Source organism: Ictidomys tridecemlineatus, chromosome 2, assembly GCF_052094955.1.
Source record: "Ictidomys tridecemlineatus isolate mIctTri1 chromosome 2, mIctTri1.hap1, whole genome shotgun sequence".
Classification (NCBI taxonomy): domain Eukaryota; kingdom Metazoa; phylum Chordata; class Mammalia; order Rodentia; family Sciuridae; genus Ictidomys; species Ictidomys tridecemlineatus.
The window spans coordinates 113,483,597-113,502,099 of record NC_135478.1 but is presented as its reverse complement, the minus strand read 5'-3'; the positions used below and the strand labels follow the sequence as shown (position 1 = coordinate 113,502,099).

The 18,503-nt window shown below is 46.1% G+C and overlaps 1 protein-coding gene across 1 annotated transcript in view; it reads right to left on the bottom strand.

Annotated features, from left to right (window-relative positions):
• Positions 1 to 18,448, bottom strand: part of Tbc1d10a (TBC1 domain family member 10A) — a 32,729-nt gene extending 14,281 nt beyond the window's left edge. The window contains exon 1 of the mRNA XM_078039614.1: positions 18,240 to 18,448. Coding sequence (XP_077895740.1) covers positions 18,240 to 18,448 — 209 coding nt within the window. The remainder of the gene's footprint in view (positions 1 to 18,239) is intronic.
• Between the last annotated feature and the right edge of the window lie 55 nt (positions 18,449 to 18,503).

Sequence of the window (18,503 nt, the reverse complement as noted above, 5' to 3'; positions counted from 1 at the left end):
CAAGGACATTCTTCCTTTTCTTTCCTTTCTTGATAAAGTAAAGTAGGGTTCAAATCTTTTGGTCAGGTACTTTACAAAAGGACATGCCATCTTCAGCAACCCCCAAACCCCAGAGAGCAGAAACCAAAGGCCTACATACCCCAGGCCACGGTGACTTCCACCACCCATAATGCACTTGCTTATGCAATAAGTCAGGAGATAAGCCAGCAAGTTAACTGAAGAAGCACTCACAGAGTCAACAGGAAGTTCTGGCCGTTATGGATATAGATAACATCAGATCCAGTCTCCCTGTTACACAGATGAGGAAACTGAGGCTCAGAGAGGGCAAGACTTTTATCCGAGAGTATCAGTTTCAAAGAATTCCCACATGATTAAATATATACCCATTTGATATCTTATTCCTGGAGTCTAACTTTGGTGGCAAAAATCTTATTGCAAGGCCTCCAAGATACCCATTCTCTCAACTATAGATACACAGAGGAATATACTAAGAGTTCTTTTAACTGATGTCAGATAACAGCTCTGACAGTTTCAAAGCCTCAATTTCAAACCTCAAACCGGAATTTCAAAAGGGTACAAAACAAATAACCATATTTCCTGGATTCTAAGATACCTCTGATTTTAAGATACATGATTTAGCTGATCATTTGGTAAGACCTTCTCATGGATAAACAATAAAAACTTCCACTGCTTTAAATATACATGTCAGCTGGGCAAAGTGACACACACCTGTAATCCCAGAGATTTGAGACGCTAAGGCAGAGAATGATAAGTTTGAGGTCAGCTTCAACAACTTAGCAAGACCCTGGAAAGTGGTAAAGTGCCTTGAGTTCAATCCCCAGTACCAAAACAAATAAACATATCAATCAAAAGATATTTTAATTTTTTCTTTTTTTGGCAGGGAGGCGGGGTACTAAGGATTGAACACAGTGGCACTTAACTACTGAACCACATTTTCAGCTCTTTTTATTTTTCTAAATTTTGAGACAAGGTCTCCCTAAGTTGCTTAGGGCCTCAGTAAGTTGCTAAGGCTGGCTTTTAACTTGCAATCCTCCTGCCTCAGCCTCCTGAGCTGCTGGAATTACAGGCGTGCACAACCATGCCCAGCCATGCCTGGTGATGTTTTAATTTTTAAAACCTTAAATTTGAGGAAATATGGTCATTTAAATGGCCTCTACAACAGAGGAGTTTAATCTACCTAGGAATGGAGAGAAGGAAGACACTTGAGGTCTGGGTGTATTCAGCACTCAGCACACTCTCTTTTTGTGTCCGTGTGTGGTACTAAGAATGTAATCCAGAGGCACTTTACCATTGGCTATCTCTCTAGCTCTTTTTATGCTGTTTTTGAGACAGAGTTTAAAAGTTGCCAGATTGGCCCTAAACTTGATCCTTCTGTTTCAGCCTTCTTAGTTGCTGGGCTTATAAGCATGTGCCACCACACCTGGCCACTCAGCACACTCTCTAATGGCAGGCAGATGTCTCTTTCTGTACAGGATATGCTCCTGAGTAGTTGCAGACTATCCATTAAAAAAACAAACAAACAGGGCTGGGGACGTGGCTCAAGCGGTGGTGCGCTTGCCTGGAATGCGTGCAGCCCGGGTTCGATCCTCAGCACCACATTCAAACAAAGATGTTGTGCCCGCCGATAACTAAAAAATTTATTTTATTTATATTAAAATTCTCTCTCTCTCTCTCTACCTCTCTGTACCCCTCTCTCTCTTTAAAAAAATAAAATAAAAAATAAAAAATAAACAAACAAAAACCTGAAGGTTCACATATCCTTTTATCAAATAAGTCAGGATTCCAGAAAGCACCTGGTACAACTGCTGTCTGATACAAGAATACTTTTTACACAATAAAGTCTCCTCCTTACTCTGAGCCTCATTTTCCCTATATGTTTAGACAGGCTGCATTATGAATTGACTTTCAAAGAATGCCCAGAAAGGGGCTGTGAGAAGAACCTAAAGTCAATTGGGTGGGATTGGGGGTAGGAGGGAGTGGGTCCCTGCAAAAAGCTTAATGGTGTAAAGGCCTTGAGGTGGCATCCTCTTGATGGCAGACAGAGGGCATGAGCCAATTTCTGGTGAGAGAAAAGTTGACTTCATATTAAGAAACCAAGTGGTTAAGATGTACATAAAAATAAAACAAAAAATGGAAACAAAAAAGAAAGAAACCAAGTGGTCCATGGGGTATGCCTCAGATCAGGACCTCACTCACCCTCCAGCAAACCGCTCTTGGTGGCCTGAGGAAGTTTCTGCAACCAAAGAGCCTACTGAAACAGTCTCTTGGGCCCAGCCTCTACTGGAATTCTGGCAGGGATAGGGCCTTATTATCTCCAGAGGAAGCCACCCAATTGTTGAACAATTTCTACATTAAAATTTTCTCCCCCGTGTTATGACAAAATTGTCCTGGTATTTTCTACCTACAATCTCAACATCCTCTCCTGAGGCCACACAATGCTTATCCCTTGTCACCTACTCATTCCTTTCTTCTTCGTCCCTCTCCAAGTTACAGTACTTCAGGGACCAATGTACCATTAAAAAAACCCAATTACAACAAACATCAGCAATAGTAGTTACCATTCATACACCATTTACTACTTACTAATTTCTTAATGCTTTATGTACATTTATCACATGTACATTTCATATTAACCCTTAGCTTAATATTCTCCCCATTTCACAGTAGAATCCAAGACTTAGTAAGGAAGGTCAAAGTGCCTTGCTGAAGACCATGTAGCTGTAAGGGGAAGAGCTGGAACCAAATCCAGGCCTCTCTGACTCCACAGTCTATGCTTTTGACCCTTGTTATGCTCTTCCACTCCAAACCCCTAGCCCCTACACAGCCAGCACACCTGCCAGCCCAGATGTCATTAACTGCCCTCCAATCTGGAGACCTTTATCCTGGCTTAGAACACCATTTCTCGTACTTTTTAAACTGAAATACATTTCATACTGAGTGTATACACACATATATAACTTAAATATGTTTCATGAAACAAGTTGCCTTTACATGTACCAATGCACACTGATATTTTCAGTTCAATTTTATAATATTATATTCTGCTTTTACTTTTTTTTTCTTCTTTTATTAAATGCTGGTCACAATTCTGTAAAACTGACTTTAGCACCAGTTCATGAATAAATTAAAACATGAAGTCTGAAATGAACAGTTCATTATAATTTGCCCATTGCTCAGCATTGCCTCTCCCCAACTGGATCTTGAACTTCTTCAATAACTCCCACCACACCCCTCACAGGTGTTCAACAGATGCCTAAGTGGTTTTCTCCATGACATCATTACTTCCACCTGTACTGCATTCAGGTCCACAAACCATTTCTGCATACAGCAATTTTATTTATCCCCTAATGCCATGTAAAGAGAAGTCCTCACAGACCATTTCTGTTTGGCCAATGAGAGACTTGACTCAGTCAGAGAGGTTGTATGACTTGGGCAAAGTCACAAAGCTAATAAATAAAAGAACAAGATCTTCTCCTTTGCCACAGTGACTTGTGTGTTGCCTCTAATTCCCCTGGGAAGGCTATGAGGAAATTAGGCCCTCTCCAGATTCTGCTGTGTGACTGAATCTGGCTCCCTACTCCTTGAGACAGTTTAACCCCCTCCTTCAGTTCTGACTGCCCCAGTGAGTGGTCTGTCCATGTCTAGCAATGCTCAGTGAGGCCAATATGCCAGATGGCATTTTACAAGCCCAACCTCAGAGATGGTAAGCCTGGGCAATCTGCCATTTGTCAGCAGCCCTGTCTCCTGAGTAGAAAAGGCTCAGTCAGAGAAGACAAAGGTGGCAGCTGACTAGAGATCCCGTCAGGCTCCCAGACTGAGCTAGGCTTAGCCATGCTGTGCCATACAACAGCCCAAGGTGGCAGTAACACTTCACAGACCTCATTCTCTGCAGGGTTCCAAGTCCCTAGCCTTCTCCCAAAACCCAGAGGCTGAAGGCTTCCAAAACCTCAGAAGCACAAGACTCATTCCCAAAACTGGGGCTTTTTCTTGGTTTGTACTTCTAGACATCATTTCTCAACCTCCTGGCTTGGCAGACTCAGTAGAAGTGGTACCCATGCCCAGGACCCCTCTATCCTAGGATGAAAGGTAAACCCAAGCAACTAATCTAAACCCCTTCTCCAAACCTCACTCCTGGCCAGGCATAGTAACACAGAACTATAATCCCAGCAACTCAGGAGGCTGAGGCAGGAGGACGGGAGGATCACAAGTTTGAGGTCAGCCTCAGCATCTTAGTGAGATGTAGTGAGACTCTATCTCAAAATTAAAAAATAAAAAGAGCTGGGGATGTGTATCTGTGGTAAAACATCCCTGGGTTCAATCCTCAGTATTAAAAAAAAAAAAAAAAAAGTCAAGAAGAAAAAGAAACAAACTTCACTTTACTCCCTGAGTCTGCCCAAAAGAAGAGAAACACAGTCCAGGCAGAAACCCTGAGGTCACAGACCACAGTTGATCTTATCATCTCATTTATCAAGAAGACAAAGTGGGACATGAGGGAGAATAAACAGAGCAGGGACTTTGAAGTCAACCTACAGAGGTACCTATTCCAGTTCTTCCATCTACTAACAGGAGACTACAGACAAACACTTGACCTCCTAAGCCTCATCTTTAATGGGACCATAATGCACACCACATATTCATAAAACTTCAGTGAGAAATAAATGTATTGTTGGTCCAGCCTACTGGGTGGTCAGTAAGTGGCAGCTATTAGGCAACTGATGTAGTTTAGCTAGAACTTTCACATCCCTTTTCTAATCTGACTGGTCCCCATACACAGGTCTTGGAGGTAGACAGGGCAGGGTTATCCCCATTTTACCTAGGAAGCAATTGAGGCTCCAAAAGATTGTGTAATTTACATACAAACTATAATTCCTGTCTTCTCGGGGAAAGGGAGGAGGCAGGGGATTAGCAAGGATGATGGAATGTGATAGACATCATTATCCAAAGTACATGTATGAAGACACAAATTGGGTGTCAACATACTTTATATAAAAACAGAGATATGAAAAAAGTGGTATATATGTGTAATAAGAATTGTAATGCAAAAAATAAATAAAACAATTCCTGTCTTGTCATCTCAGCTCTGCCACTGTATAGCTATGTGAAATGGGGAAGGGTTTCTCCATTCTTTGAGCTTTCAGTTCCTCATTTATAACACATGAGCCATGCAATCTCCTTGGAGAGCAGTGGTAAAGATGGCATGAGGCAATAAGAACTGACACAATTTGAGCACTCGCCATGTACTAACTCTGCCAAGCACCACATGGACACATAACTCCCCGAGGAAGTAGCTTTTTTTTTGTTTTGTTTTAATCTCCAGTCAATAGACTAACATTAAGCATGGTTGAGTAATCTGCCCATGGTTACATAGCCTGGAAGTGAAGGTTGCTACCTGAGCACTAACCTATCCAATAGATACTAAGTGACCTGCACACAACAGAGCTTCCCTCTTCTTCTCCACTCTCGGAACTGAGAAGGGCAGGAGTAAAGGATATAACAGGAGACTTTCATGTTTGAGTCTCCAGGACGAAGAAGAGACCACCGGAGGAAGTCCCACCAAAGTGTGGGAGTGGATGTGCAGAGACAACCAATCACAGACCCAGAGGCAATGAAGGTAAAGGAGCGTCTTCTTCCATACCCAGAATTGGATATAGAAGCAAGGATAAGCAAAGAGACTGATCTACACACTGGACAACAGCCTCTAGAGTTCATTACCCCAAGAGATGGATGGTAACAACTGAAATTAAAATAGCTTTTACCCCAATTCCAAAAGATGTGATGATAGAAAACCTGATTGCAGGAGAGGGTAGGCTGTTGGTGTGCAAATGGCTGACAATCAGGCCTGGGAGATCACCCAGTAAGTCTATACAATCCCTAGAAAGCTGTAGGGGACGGGGCACCTGAGGCCCAGAGGGTAAATGACTTGCCTAAGACCACATTGTAAGTAGTGTGGAAAGTATGATGGTCTGTAGCTGTCTGACCACCTGCCTTGGATCTGGCTGGCCATCAACAGGTCCTGCTTTTCTTTCCTTATTCCTAGTGCAGAGGAGTGCTGGACCTGCCTCTCTTTCCCATGAGGCATTCCCTGGCTCTGCTCCTTCCGGTTCTGGGTCAGTGCACAGTGGTAAACAGGTTTTCTCCACCCTTCACTGGCCTTGGTGCCCTGGGCAGAGTGCCCTCAGCACTCTGCTCAGCTCCACCCTGCTCTGTGTGAGATACAAAAAAAATGGTCTCCTTAGTCATCAGTTTTGTTGGCCCCAAAAAGCAAGGCATCCCTCCTCCTCTGCCTTGCTCAGATAGGGAAGGGAACAGACAACAGCAGAAACCCTACAGCAGACCTCATTGGCACACACAGAAAGCTATGGAGACTGTTCTCCACAGAAAATATCCCTTCCCCAAACCTCAACTTCTGCCAGCAGAGTGGTGTATTAAATTCCCTGCCAGTGTTGGGTGCATGCCTGTAATCAAGAAGCTGAGGCAGGAGGATTTCAAGTTTGAAGCCAGTCTGGGAAATTTAGCAAGACCCTGTCTCAAAAATAAAATTTGAAGGGCCAGGGATATCAGTGATAAAGTACCCTTGAAATCAATCACCAGTACTGCAAAAATAAATAAGTAAGTAAGTAAATACATACATACATACATAAAATTCCTTGCCAGTGACTGGGTCCTTGGATCACAATCTCATTGCAGGCACCCGGGGGGCTACCCTGACTCACACATGACCCCTTCACCCACCCTTCCAAACTGCTAGATCTTATTGACAGATCTTATCAAATTATTCTTGTCTCAACTGCTTGCACAAAGCCCAACCTCTGCCTAAACTCCTTCATGGCTGCCTACTGTCCTCCTTCACCAAGAAAAGCTTCAGGCCCAGGCTCTCTGCCCTCCTGCACATCACTCCTTTCACCTCTACTTGCATATCTACACAGCCCTCCCCTTGAGTCACCCTTCTTCAGCCTCCCTGCCCCCAGCCTCTTAATTTGGTTCCTCTCATCCTAGTAGACCCCATTCAGATCTGCCTCTCATCTCTACAATGCCTCTCCTAATTGCTCTGGAGACAGCACAATCATTACATTCCATACACTTCTCTCTAGAGCTGTGCTCTAAGCCTTGAATCTCTAAAAGATGAATAAAATGCAGTCTCTGCCCTTGACGAGGTCAATCTGGCAAAGGAGATAAATGAATTGGTAAATAACTAGCCTGCACAGAAGTGCTAGCCTAGAAGCAAATGAAAGGCCAGGCACCATGGCATATGCCTGTAATCCCAGTGGCTCAGGAGGCTGAGGCAGGAGGATCACAAGTTCAAAGCCAACTTCAGCAACTTAGAGGGGCCCTAAGGACTTAGTGAGGCCCTGTCTAAAATTTTTAAAAGGGCTGGGGATGTAGCTCAGTAATTAAGTACCCCTGAGATCAATCCCTGGTACCATTAAAAAAAAAAAAAAAAAAACAGAAATGAAAAGGACGAAGAGCCTGCAAGAAGTCCCTAGGATGAGGGTGGGAATGTTTAGGAAATGCTTCAAAGGGGAGTTGACTTTTAAATTGGGGTTTGAAGGGTGACAGGAAGTGACCAGGCCAAGAAAGGGAAAAGGACACACCAGGCAGTAGGCCCAGTACGTGCAAGTGCAAGTTAATAGGAAAGGGAATGACTTGTTTGGGGAATGTGGACAGTCCAGTAGAGAGGCACAGCTTCCCTACCCAACTGTCCAGTCTGCTAAGGAAGCATTCTATAAGGAGGTGCCTCCCTAGAAATCAAGGAATTCTGGAGGGCAGAGGCTTTGTCAGTCTCATTTTCTGCAGTGTGTCTCAGGTCAAGAACAGTGCTATCTGCTAGAACAGACAACTAGCTGGTGCTCAATAAATGTGTGTTGACAATTTGTTAACTTTGTGAGCTCAGGCCCTATTCATTTTAGGGTTCTCAGCAATGAACTCTACCTGGAAACCAGTAGTATCAAGCACAGTAAGAGCCTGATGAACAGCACTCCCTCTCTGGCCTGATACCAGGTCTGGATCTTCCTCTAAAGCCAGCACAGAGCTGCACACATCTGCTTGATGATGGCCTTTTACAACATTACAATTCTAATAGTCAATTAACTTAACTGAAGGTCTGTTACAACACAAGACACTTGCTATGCACCAGACACTACTTAGCACTTAACTTACATGATTTCATTCAATCCTGGCACCAAGCCCATGAGATAGGTCCTCTAATTATCAAACTCCTTTTATAGATGAGAAAACTCAGGTAAGCCGGTAACTATCCAAGATTCACAGCAAGCAGGGGATGGCACTGGGAAGTAAATCCAGGTCTTCCTCTTCTCCTGCTGTGTCACCCAACTATAGTATTGAATGCTGTCTGCTCAGCTCAGTGCACACAAGCCTTGTTCCAAGAGCTTGGAGCTCAATGGACTCACAGCCACAAGCTGGGTGATGCTTGGCAAGTCATATTGCCTCTTGGTTTATGCTTCTGTAAAATGGGGATTATGATGACAACTACATATCAGAGAATTAAATGAAGTGAGGTAGTTGAAAGTCTGATCCACCATACAGGTTCCTCTGTGAAATGGCATTGCCAGGACAATGCTGGAAAGCCAGAGGGAGCCACTCAGAGGCAGGACAGAAGTACAGCAGGAAGGTCTACAAGGCATGCAGGAGGATGGCAGTGGTAATTATGAAGCAAGCTTGGACTCTTTCCCAGGTGACTGCCCCAACCCAGGAGGGCAAAGGCTCCAGGCAGTCCTTTGGTCATATGCTGGGTTGAAGCTCTCAGGAGGCCCACCTCTGTCTCACTTCTGCTTTCTCATCACAAGTCAAGGAGAGGGAAGAGCAGGGTTGGCTGAGGGCCCTGCTTCAAATGTCTCAATGAGGAACTGATGGGGGAATTCCCAGCCTGCCCTGGCAAGCCCAAGTCTTCACTACAAACTGAGAGGGACTGGCTCCTGCCTCAACCCCAAGAATGGGTGGTCAGAGCACGTGCGGGAAGCCAGATCTTCACTCCCATGCTGCCTTGCTTCCTCACAATTATACCAAAGGTCTGAAGTGAAATCTCAGAGGGTAATACACACTTGAAGTATGAAAGTCACCATGTACCACAGACACAGAGCACTTACACTATGGCAGACTATGTGCTGGGTGTTTTTCCAACACCATCTCCCTTAATCCTCTTAATGCCCCCCACCCTCCACCAATGTCATCAATGGCTCATTTACAGACTCAGAACAGTCACATGCCTAGGAAGGGTCATAGCCAGAACTTGAAGCTGAATTTGCTGGTGTCTTGAACCTAGGCTCTCCCAGGCCAGTTTAGGTTGTCCTTTCTTATAAAGTGAAGACAGAAAGAGTAGGGAAAGAAGGAGCATCCTCCTAAAGTGGCCGGCCAGGAAGGATTGCTTTGAACACAGAGCATCCAGGGCCCAGAGTACACTGAGGAAGAGCAAGAGTTCCCTACACTTACACTCCCACACTGGGCTCCTTATGACCCAGCCATTCGCACCTCACCTTAGAGTACATGTGAGGAGCTGTGTGGGCAGACCTGGATCAGGAGTTGTGCCATCTCTCATAACAACTCAGACAGAAACAACCCAAGAAGCCTGTTAAGAGAAGTATCAAGGGCTGGGGCTGTAGCTCAGTGGCAGAGCACTTGCTAGCATGTGTGAGATACTGGGTTCGAGCCTTAGCACCACATAAAAATAAACAAATAAAATAAAGATATGCTATCCATCTACAGCTATAAAAAATATTTTAAAAAAAAAGAAGTATATAAGCTTGGAACTGGTCTGAGGTCTTAAGGCTCAAGGAAGGGGAAGAAAGGCTATACAGCCACAGCTCTGGTGAGATGGAAAACTGGAAGAATCCAAGATTCCAAGTCCATTTCATTACTTATTCAGCCTTGGTTTCCTTACCTGTTAACAAGGTAAAACAAAACAAAAAAACCTTAGTCTACCAATTTCCCATTGCTCCATAAGGGTCACTACAAAGTAATAGGAGAATGAAAGTTCATTATGGATTAGAGAGCCAGGCAAATCAAAGTATCCTTCAATCTGGTTTTACTTCCCAAAATGTGAGGGCCACTGGTCCTGCAAAAAAAAGAGGGGTCTACTCACAGGGTAACACAATATTCTGGAAGCACTGGCTTCTATATGATGTGCCACAATGACCCCTTGCAGTAGAAAAACTACCACATAAAGAACCTTTCAAAGCACTTTTCATATACTCTGAGGTCAGTCTTAGAATGTTCTTCAACATCATGCCAGTAGAATGGCCTTATTTTATATGAGAAGGAAACTGAGGTTTAGAAAGATTAAGCAAGCTTCTCAAGGTCACACACCTAGTTAGGGGGTCAGCGAGGCCAAGGACTTGGGTCTCCTGATCCCTGTACAGCAGTCTTTGTTCACACTATGTTCCTAACCCAGTTATTGTGTTTGATCCTCACAGTCCTCTGTACACAGCCACACCTGTAATTACTGATTTAATGTCTGAATTCCCTGCTAGGCTCTAAGTCCTGTGAGGGTAGGATCAATGTCTACCCTGAGCCTGGCACAGAACTGTACACAAAGTGAGGGCTAAGGGGTTGGATGAGAAGATGAGCATACGTCACAAACCACAAGAGTCAGTGGAAAAGCTGGGATTGGAACCCTATGCCTGATTCACAGAATTTCCCCACACATCAGCCTGAATCGACATTTCTAGCTAGAATCTCTCATCTCCAAGATATAAACTTGGAACTGGTCTGAGGTCTTAAGGCTCAAGGAAGGGGAAGAAAGGCTATACAGCCATCAGCTCTGGTGGTACCCCTAAATGATAAAGAGTTTGCCTTCTCAAAGGTGTGGGACTTGTTTCCACTATCTCAATTAAGGCACCAGCTCCATGAACAGATAAAGATACTAGATTTGGCCTTGAAATGGCACCCTTGCCTTGCATGTGTGAGGCACTGGGTTCAATTCTCAGCACCATGTATAAGTAAATAAAATAAAGATCTATCAACAACTAAGGGAAAAATATTAAAAAAAAAAAAAAAAAAAAGATACTAGGTGAGTTCAAGCCAGGCCTCAGCTATCATCTGCCTCCCATTGACCAGTTTATGCTATGTCCAAAGGCCCAAACCTACCCTTCCCAACTGCCACACATCCTAAGGTTGTTTTCCCTGTCCTTGGGCCTCATTCCTCTCTCCTTTGAGTGGAGCCTGGCACTCCTTGGAGCTTTCCTTGCCATCCAATATGTTTATCAGGCAGAGACCACAAAGGTCAGTACTCACCCAACTCCCTCTCCAACCAGGTCAGCCAACCTGCTCTCCTGCTTGAAGGGAGACAAAGAGTCCCTTGATTTGCCCTGGACATGTCAGCCAGATCAGGTACCTTGAGGAGTCCAGTGCTATGCCAAAATGAAGTCAGCAGCAGCCCACTGACCACTGCAGAGTAAGGTGCAGCCCGCCTTGCCTCCTGTAGCCAGAAGATGCTAGGATGGGCTCTGTGGAAGGACTTCCTACCTCTCCAGTCCATGCAGCCAGTTAAACACCAAGCCTTAATGATTTGCCAGCCCTTCCTCCTCATGGCTCCAGACCTCTTCCAGGTCTCACTAGAGCTCTTGGCCTATCATGGATTCTCCCAACAGGTCTTTCTACTTGTGATACAGATTTTTGCCATCTTCCACACCAGACCTAGACTAACCTTTCTGAAACAAGAGGCCTCAGTCTGACATCCAAGACTAGCCTTGTCAACCCATCTTCCTTTCCTAGCCCTTACTTCTGTTCTCCTGCCTGTTCTTATCACCTCTGCTCTTGGTGTATCTACAATTCTCAAACTGTTGACTTTTGAGGGGAATGCTGCACATGTGTTCCCTCTCACCCAATGGACTGCCCTGGCTTGTCCCTTCTGAGTCTTGGATCAAATGCCACTTCTTTCTAGGCTCCTGTGGGTGGAAAAGGCTGCTTCCTCTTATATACTCCCAGAACAACCACAGACTTCAATTACAGCGTCTATCACTCAATATTGTAAAGATTTGTTTGTGATTCTGTTTTCCAACCAATCTGTGAACTCCTTGAGGGCAACAAGATAGAGACATCTTGTTCAGTTCTGTATACCTTGTTCTAGTCACAGGGTCTGGCAAAGTAGGTACTCAAAAAATGTTTGGTAAGTAAGCTCACTGCTGAAATGGCTAAGCCAGCAAAAGTAAACTTTGGCTTGCTTTCTCAGGCTGTTGTGTCTGTTACTTACTTTCCTACCTAAAGAGGAGCAAAGAGCTAGGCTGTGACAGTCTCTGAGAAGCTAGACAGGGCATAGAATGGAATAGGCTGGGGTCAAGGTAAGAAAGATGGGGAAGGGGAAGATCAGACAGAAAGCCAAAGTGGGCAGCTACCCCCAAATCCTGGATAGGGGGCTTCTAAAGCAGGCTAAGTATCAGGAGTATTGGTTTGCCAGTGGGACATCCAGGACAGTTTTCTCCCTGCCAGGGAAGGTCCCCTGAACCAGAATAGTAGCAGATTTGCCAAGGGCAAATTAATCGGCTAAAGGAGACCATCTCTCCATCAGGTGTGCTGCCAGGAGCATAAAGAAAATGATCAACTAGGACATGACTGCAGACGAATGGTGGAGGGTCCTGGTCTGGTGGACAATGCATCCTGTGCTTGGAGACTCAACAGGCCAGTAAGAGTGGGCAGTGCCATATAGCTAGAGAAGTACTGGACTGAGAGTCAAACACCTGGGATCCCTCTTTGGTCTGTCTCCACTGTGAACTAATGCAAAGGTTCTCCCAGCTTCAGATTCCTCACAGGTACAAGAACACAATTCCTGCCTTGCCTACAAACACTACAAATACCTCTTCCAAAAGGTACAGATTGGATATCAAAATCAGATTGCCATTTTGTAGCACTCTGGAGTCAACACCAATACCATGTAGACTCTGGTTTATGGAAGGGCTAAGCCACACTTCCAGGGATTCCCCAAGGATCCTTCTCTCCAGGCCTTTCTCCTGCTTGAAGAGCCATGAACTTTCACTGTACTAAAACCTGTCTTGCCCTCCACACTGGGATGGGGAGGTAGCCAGGTTTCTGCTAATTCCTGCCCTGGGTGTGGGACCTCAGAAAATGGAAAGACAGACCACTAATTAATTACTCCAGGGTTTAAGAGGGGGAAAAACATTCACTGATCACCTACTCTGTGCCAGGCTTTTGTCATTAGTGCATTTAAACTTCACAACAATACTGCAAAGCCAGTATTATTGCAACTACTTTGCAGGTGAGAAACTGAGGCTCAGAAGTGAAGCAACACATCCATGGTCACACAGACAGACTCAAGAGCTCATGTGAGGAGGGAACATTTTCTTTCTCCCTGCTCAGTGTAAATAGACTGGATGCTTGGAACAAAACCAGGTCTCACTGTCCCCTGAAGGTCCTGTTTCAGGACAGATGCTGGGAGGACCAAACATCAAGCAGGTCCCACCACTTTATCTCTTTCCCACAGCTTAAGGTTTCCTAGCAGGCGGACACACAGGCACCTTCCCAGGGCAGCAGCTGGTGCCTGCCCCCGCCTTTACCAAGTCAGGTCTTGTCTGAGGCCCTAGAACACCCACAGGGCCACCAAACCGGATTTTCTTTTGAGGCTGAGAGAAGGGAAGGAGGAGAGAAAATGGGAGGGCCTGTGGTCTAGAGTCACAGACCAGGGCCCCACATGTATAACTGCCTCCTTCCAGATGAGTCACCCAGGGACCACTTATTGCCAGCTCCATGCTCTCCCAGGACCTGTAATAGCTCAAGAAAAGTGGATTCTCTGAGCTTAAAAATGAGAGAAGGTAGTGGGAGGGCAAGAAGTCAAGTTTTGGCTTGCCAAGAGGGCCCTGGCCTCACCTCAACCAAAACTGGCACAATCTATAAGGGATGCCAATTAAGCCAGTTCTGATTTCCAAAGTCATAGAGCTGCCACAGTTGGCTGTAAGCAGAGGACCCAGGGGACAGAGGAATTGAAGAATGCAACATTGCTGTTCCAGATGTTTCTCCCTGAGCCCAGTTTAGATCCCTTGTTCCCTTAACAGGAAGCCAACGCCCACGGGATGTCAGAGAGCATAGCTCCTCACCTCATCTGGCCTGCAGACTGAGCATGGTCTGGGTGGGAAGCTCTAGCCTCAGGAGGCCAGTCTTAACAACCACATGAGAAAAAGAAAGAAAGTAAGGGATACACCTTTCATCATCTCCTTCAGGCCAAAAGACCTGGCATTCAACTTGTATACTTCTTTCCCTTCCTGATCACCTCCTCTAGGCTGCAGAAGGGACACTTAACAGGTTTGCTCTTCCTACCCACCAAGTGATAGGAAGGGTAACAGCACTCCTCCCACCCTTCCCTGCTGAGAACACTTCTTTCCCCTTACCTGGGCCCACCCAGCCTTCAATGCCCAGCTCAGCCTCCAGTCAAACCACAAGAACTAATGTTGCCAGCATCTCTGTCTGTGCCTATGCCACCCACAGGGTCACTCACGGGCTGGCTGCCTTCTTGCCTCTGACTACTGCACAAGAGCAGGCAGGAATCCCTCTGTCTCACTAAACCTTCCCTGCACAATAGGCTCATATGACAGATAAGAGTAGAGGCTAATCACTTCTCTTAGACTTCAGTTTACCTATCTATATGACAATGGCCATCTCTCAGGGTCACTTTAGCTTTCTGACTTGGAATGTCTATAAGTAAATAAATATTGTGCATTTATTCTACTGCAGGCCTGAGGGAGAAAAAGGTGAATAAGCCTGATCCTAGTCCAACCTATCATGCTAATCTACTAGTAATGACAACACACTCTTACCCTTCCTGTTAGCCTTATACAGTGCTGATATAGTAAAAAGTGCTGAACTAAGCTAGGGAAGGAGAGGGCAGACAGGTTTGTGCTAGGTATCTTCAGTTCTACTCATCTGATCTGGTGAAGGTTGTGGAATGTATCCTGTCCTAGGAGTCTGAAACCCTAGGTTTAAGTCCCAGTTCTGTCACTAATACACTTGTGATTTTTCTAATTCTTCTTCAGTACTGGAAGTTGGACTCGGTGTATTCAACCACTGAGCTACATTACCAGCCCTTTTAATTTTTGAGACAGGCCTCAAAGCTTGCTGAGACTGGATTCAAGCTTGTGATCCTCTTGCCTCAGCCTCCTACTTGCTGAAATTACAGATGTACACCACTGTGTCTGGCATATGCTTGTGATCTTAAACAAGTTATTCTCCTCTCTGGGCTTCAATTTTCTCTTCTAAGTGAAGTTTAGGTAAAGGTTAAGCTGATTGATTTCTTTTTTTTTTATTTGTATTTTTTAATATTTATTTTTTAGTTATAGGTGGACACAATGTCTTTATTTTACATTTATGTGGTGCTGAGGATCGAACCCAGTGTCTCACGCATGTGAGGCGAGCGCTCTACCACTGAGCCACAACCCCAGCCCCTGATTGATTTCTTAAGATTCTTTTCAGGGGCTGGGGCTGGGGCTGAGCGGTAGAGCACTTGCCCGGCATGTGTGAGGCACTGGGGTTCGATTCTCAGCACCACATATAAAAAATAAAATAAAGGTCTATCAACGACTAAAAAATATTTTTTTACAAAAAAAAGATTCTTTCCAGCTCAGTCTATGATTTTATGATCTACTCAGGTCTGGTACCTAACAGCTACTTGAGCAAGAAGACTGATCTATTTTCTTCCCCGTTCCTCCAGGCCCTGGCAATTACCAAAACTTGACTTTTCTTGAGACAACCTTTGGTCCAGGGTGGCTGAAATGGACCTTTACTCTGAAGCCAGAGTCTCCACCATCTCCACCATAGCCATCAGTGCTAATGTTTCACTTCTCTGAGACAGCACATGAACTCCTAGCCCTCAACCACAAGACTGGGTTCAAGGCAGTCACCCTGAAACTTCCCATAACTTCCCTTCTTTGGCCTTGGGCAGGGAATTACTCTTGGCTTTTTTGGAACCACAATTCAAACTAAACAAGGAACACCCAAGCTTTCTGATACACAGATTTTATTGACCCAAAAGCTCAAGCAAGCAAAGCGGAGAGAAAGGAGCAGACCTGGGATCCCACATCAGCCCCAGTCCTACAGAACCAGAGATGCAGAGGGCGTTTGCAGAGCCACATCCCGGGTTTGTGGTTAGTGGGGTGGGGAATACAGATGTCTGGCTGCCTGGTTGGGGACTACAGCCAAAGGGAGGTACTCCCACTGGGCCTCTCTCTGCCCACAAATACCAGAGGTACGCCCTCATTTTTCTCCTCATTTCCCAGACCCTTAGAAGGAAAAGAAAGGAAATTAACATTTTCTGGGCCACCACTTGTGCCAGGCACTGTGCTAGGCAACTTTGTATATCCAATTCTCATTTAATTCCCTCAGTAATGTTGGAAGCAGATGTTATGATTGCCCTTTACAATGAGTAAACATGCTCAGATCTTGCCTGAGGTCTCATAGCCAACATATAAGATTCCTAAGTCCAGTCTTTTCCCACTACATTACACTACTCTGCATTCTGAGCTCTGGTTAACAGCCTGGTAAGCATGTAGTAGGAATTCTCATGTTCCATAACTCACCAACAAGTACTAAGTCTTCCTTTCAAGACATCACAATGAAACTGCAAACTCCTTTCCTAGTTCTCAAGATCCCATCCTTCCCTGTACCCTGGTCCCTGGTGACTGCACCCCAAATCAAAGCCACACCTAAGTTCCCTTTAGGTTCTCACAGCAAATCCCTGGGAAACTGGGACAAAACATCAAGTCAGGGTGAGAGATGGAAATGAGGGGCACTCTCTTGAGTCCTGGACTGAACCAGCTGCTGTGAACAACTGGGGAGAAGCAGAAGGAGACAGATCCAGAGGGGAAGGAGGAAACTCCCCTTATGGGAGGGGCCTAGATTTCTCCTAGAGAGAAGGAGGCCTGGTGAATAAGAGGCTTTGGGGCTGGAGAAAATCCCGGAAGTGACTTTTTCAGGGCTGCTTGTGTGGGGTTGGGTTCTTAGATAGTCAAAGCACTAACAGAAGTCATAAGAGAAAGGGAGCATTGGGCAGTCCTAACTGGTCAGAGAAAGGAAGAAGACCTTCTAGAATAGGGTCATTGCTGGAGTAGGGTCTCCACTGGTGACCAAAGGGCTCTCTGTTGAATGGAAGGCACATTAGGAAGGAGGCTTGTCAATTCTGTACATGGCACTAGTCTTGTGTGACACAACAGGTGGGATGAGAGTGGGGTCTGGAGTCTATCTTCTCTACAGACCACCAGCATACACATACACTCTCTGGGAAGACTGGTTCTTTGGGGCTGCCCAGCCTACCCAGGTTGGAGGGAAGATGATGCTACACTGCTTCAGCTTTCTCTGCCTGCCAGATGGATGCTTGAATGTTCTAGGATAGGGCACCTTGATGTGCTACAATATGAGCAGGTACCTTGCTTTCTCCCTGCCTACCCTCAGGGAGGGTGTGTACATTCCCACAGCATCCATGGAGTCTGCCTGCTAGCTCCTGTAGTTGAGTGTCTGCCCAAAAAGGTTCTGCTACCCTATAGGTACTGGAAAATGGAGAAGTGTCTGCCCACCTGTTGCCAGTGACAATGGGAAAGCTGCCTTTGATGGGGTAGGGAAACACCCCCTGAGCCTTCCATGAGGGGAAAGAACCAACTGTCTCAGGATGGGATTGTCTGTGAAGGAGCTGACCAGTGTCAGTCCATCCAGAAGTCTGTGTCTGTCTTAAAGTAAGGATCAGTCTGTCTTGGGATGGGACAAGAGCAAGGCAATGGGTCCTTTTCGACCTGTGAGACAGGGGCTCTGTGGTTCTGTGAGGGAGGGGAGAAATGGAGAACATCTGTGTTTTGGGGGGTCCCAAATCTGTGAGCCTGCCCAGAGTTGGCAAAGTCAATCAGCTTTAAGGTCACAGTGGCAGAAGTGGATTTAAAGCAGGTGCTGGTTGTTGTTCCTTATTTGGGAGGGCACTGTGGGTCCTTCCTGTGGGACAGATCAGTTTGTCTAGGGGATAAGAATAGGGAAAGGGGAGGATAGGTGGGATTGACTGCTCCTAGGTCGGAAGTAGAACTGCCGAGGGGGTGGGCCTGGGGGGGGGGGAGGGACGAAGTGGGGTGGGGCAGGCAAAAAAGGGTTCGGTTGTCTAGGGTAGGTAGGGTCCGGAACAAGTCGATCAGTCGTGAGGGCAGCTCTGCCCGAGTCCAGGCCCATCCCCGCGTGAGTCCTGCGCCTAGTCCCAACCCCTGGCTCAGACCCCCGAAGCTACTCACGCGCCCTCGGCGCCCTGTGAGCCCACGATGAAGCCGAACTTGTCGATGCGGCGCTCGGCGAAGCCGTTGGCCTCCGAGTCCGAGCCGAGAGAGCTGAGCTCATCAGCTGTTGCGGAGTCGGGGCCCTGGGCCAGGTTCTCCCGAGTCCCGGACAGGCTCCCACCGGCCGCGGGCGCGCGCGGCCCATTCTCTCCGCTGCTCTTCGCCATCCCAGCCGCGCCCGCCGCCTGAGCCCCAGCGGCCACCTCAGCCACCTCAGCCACC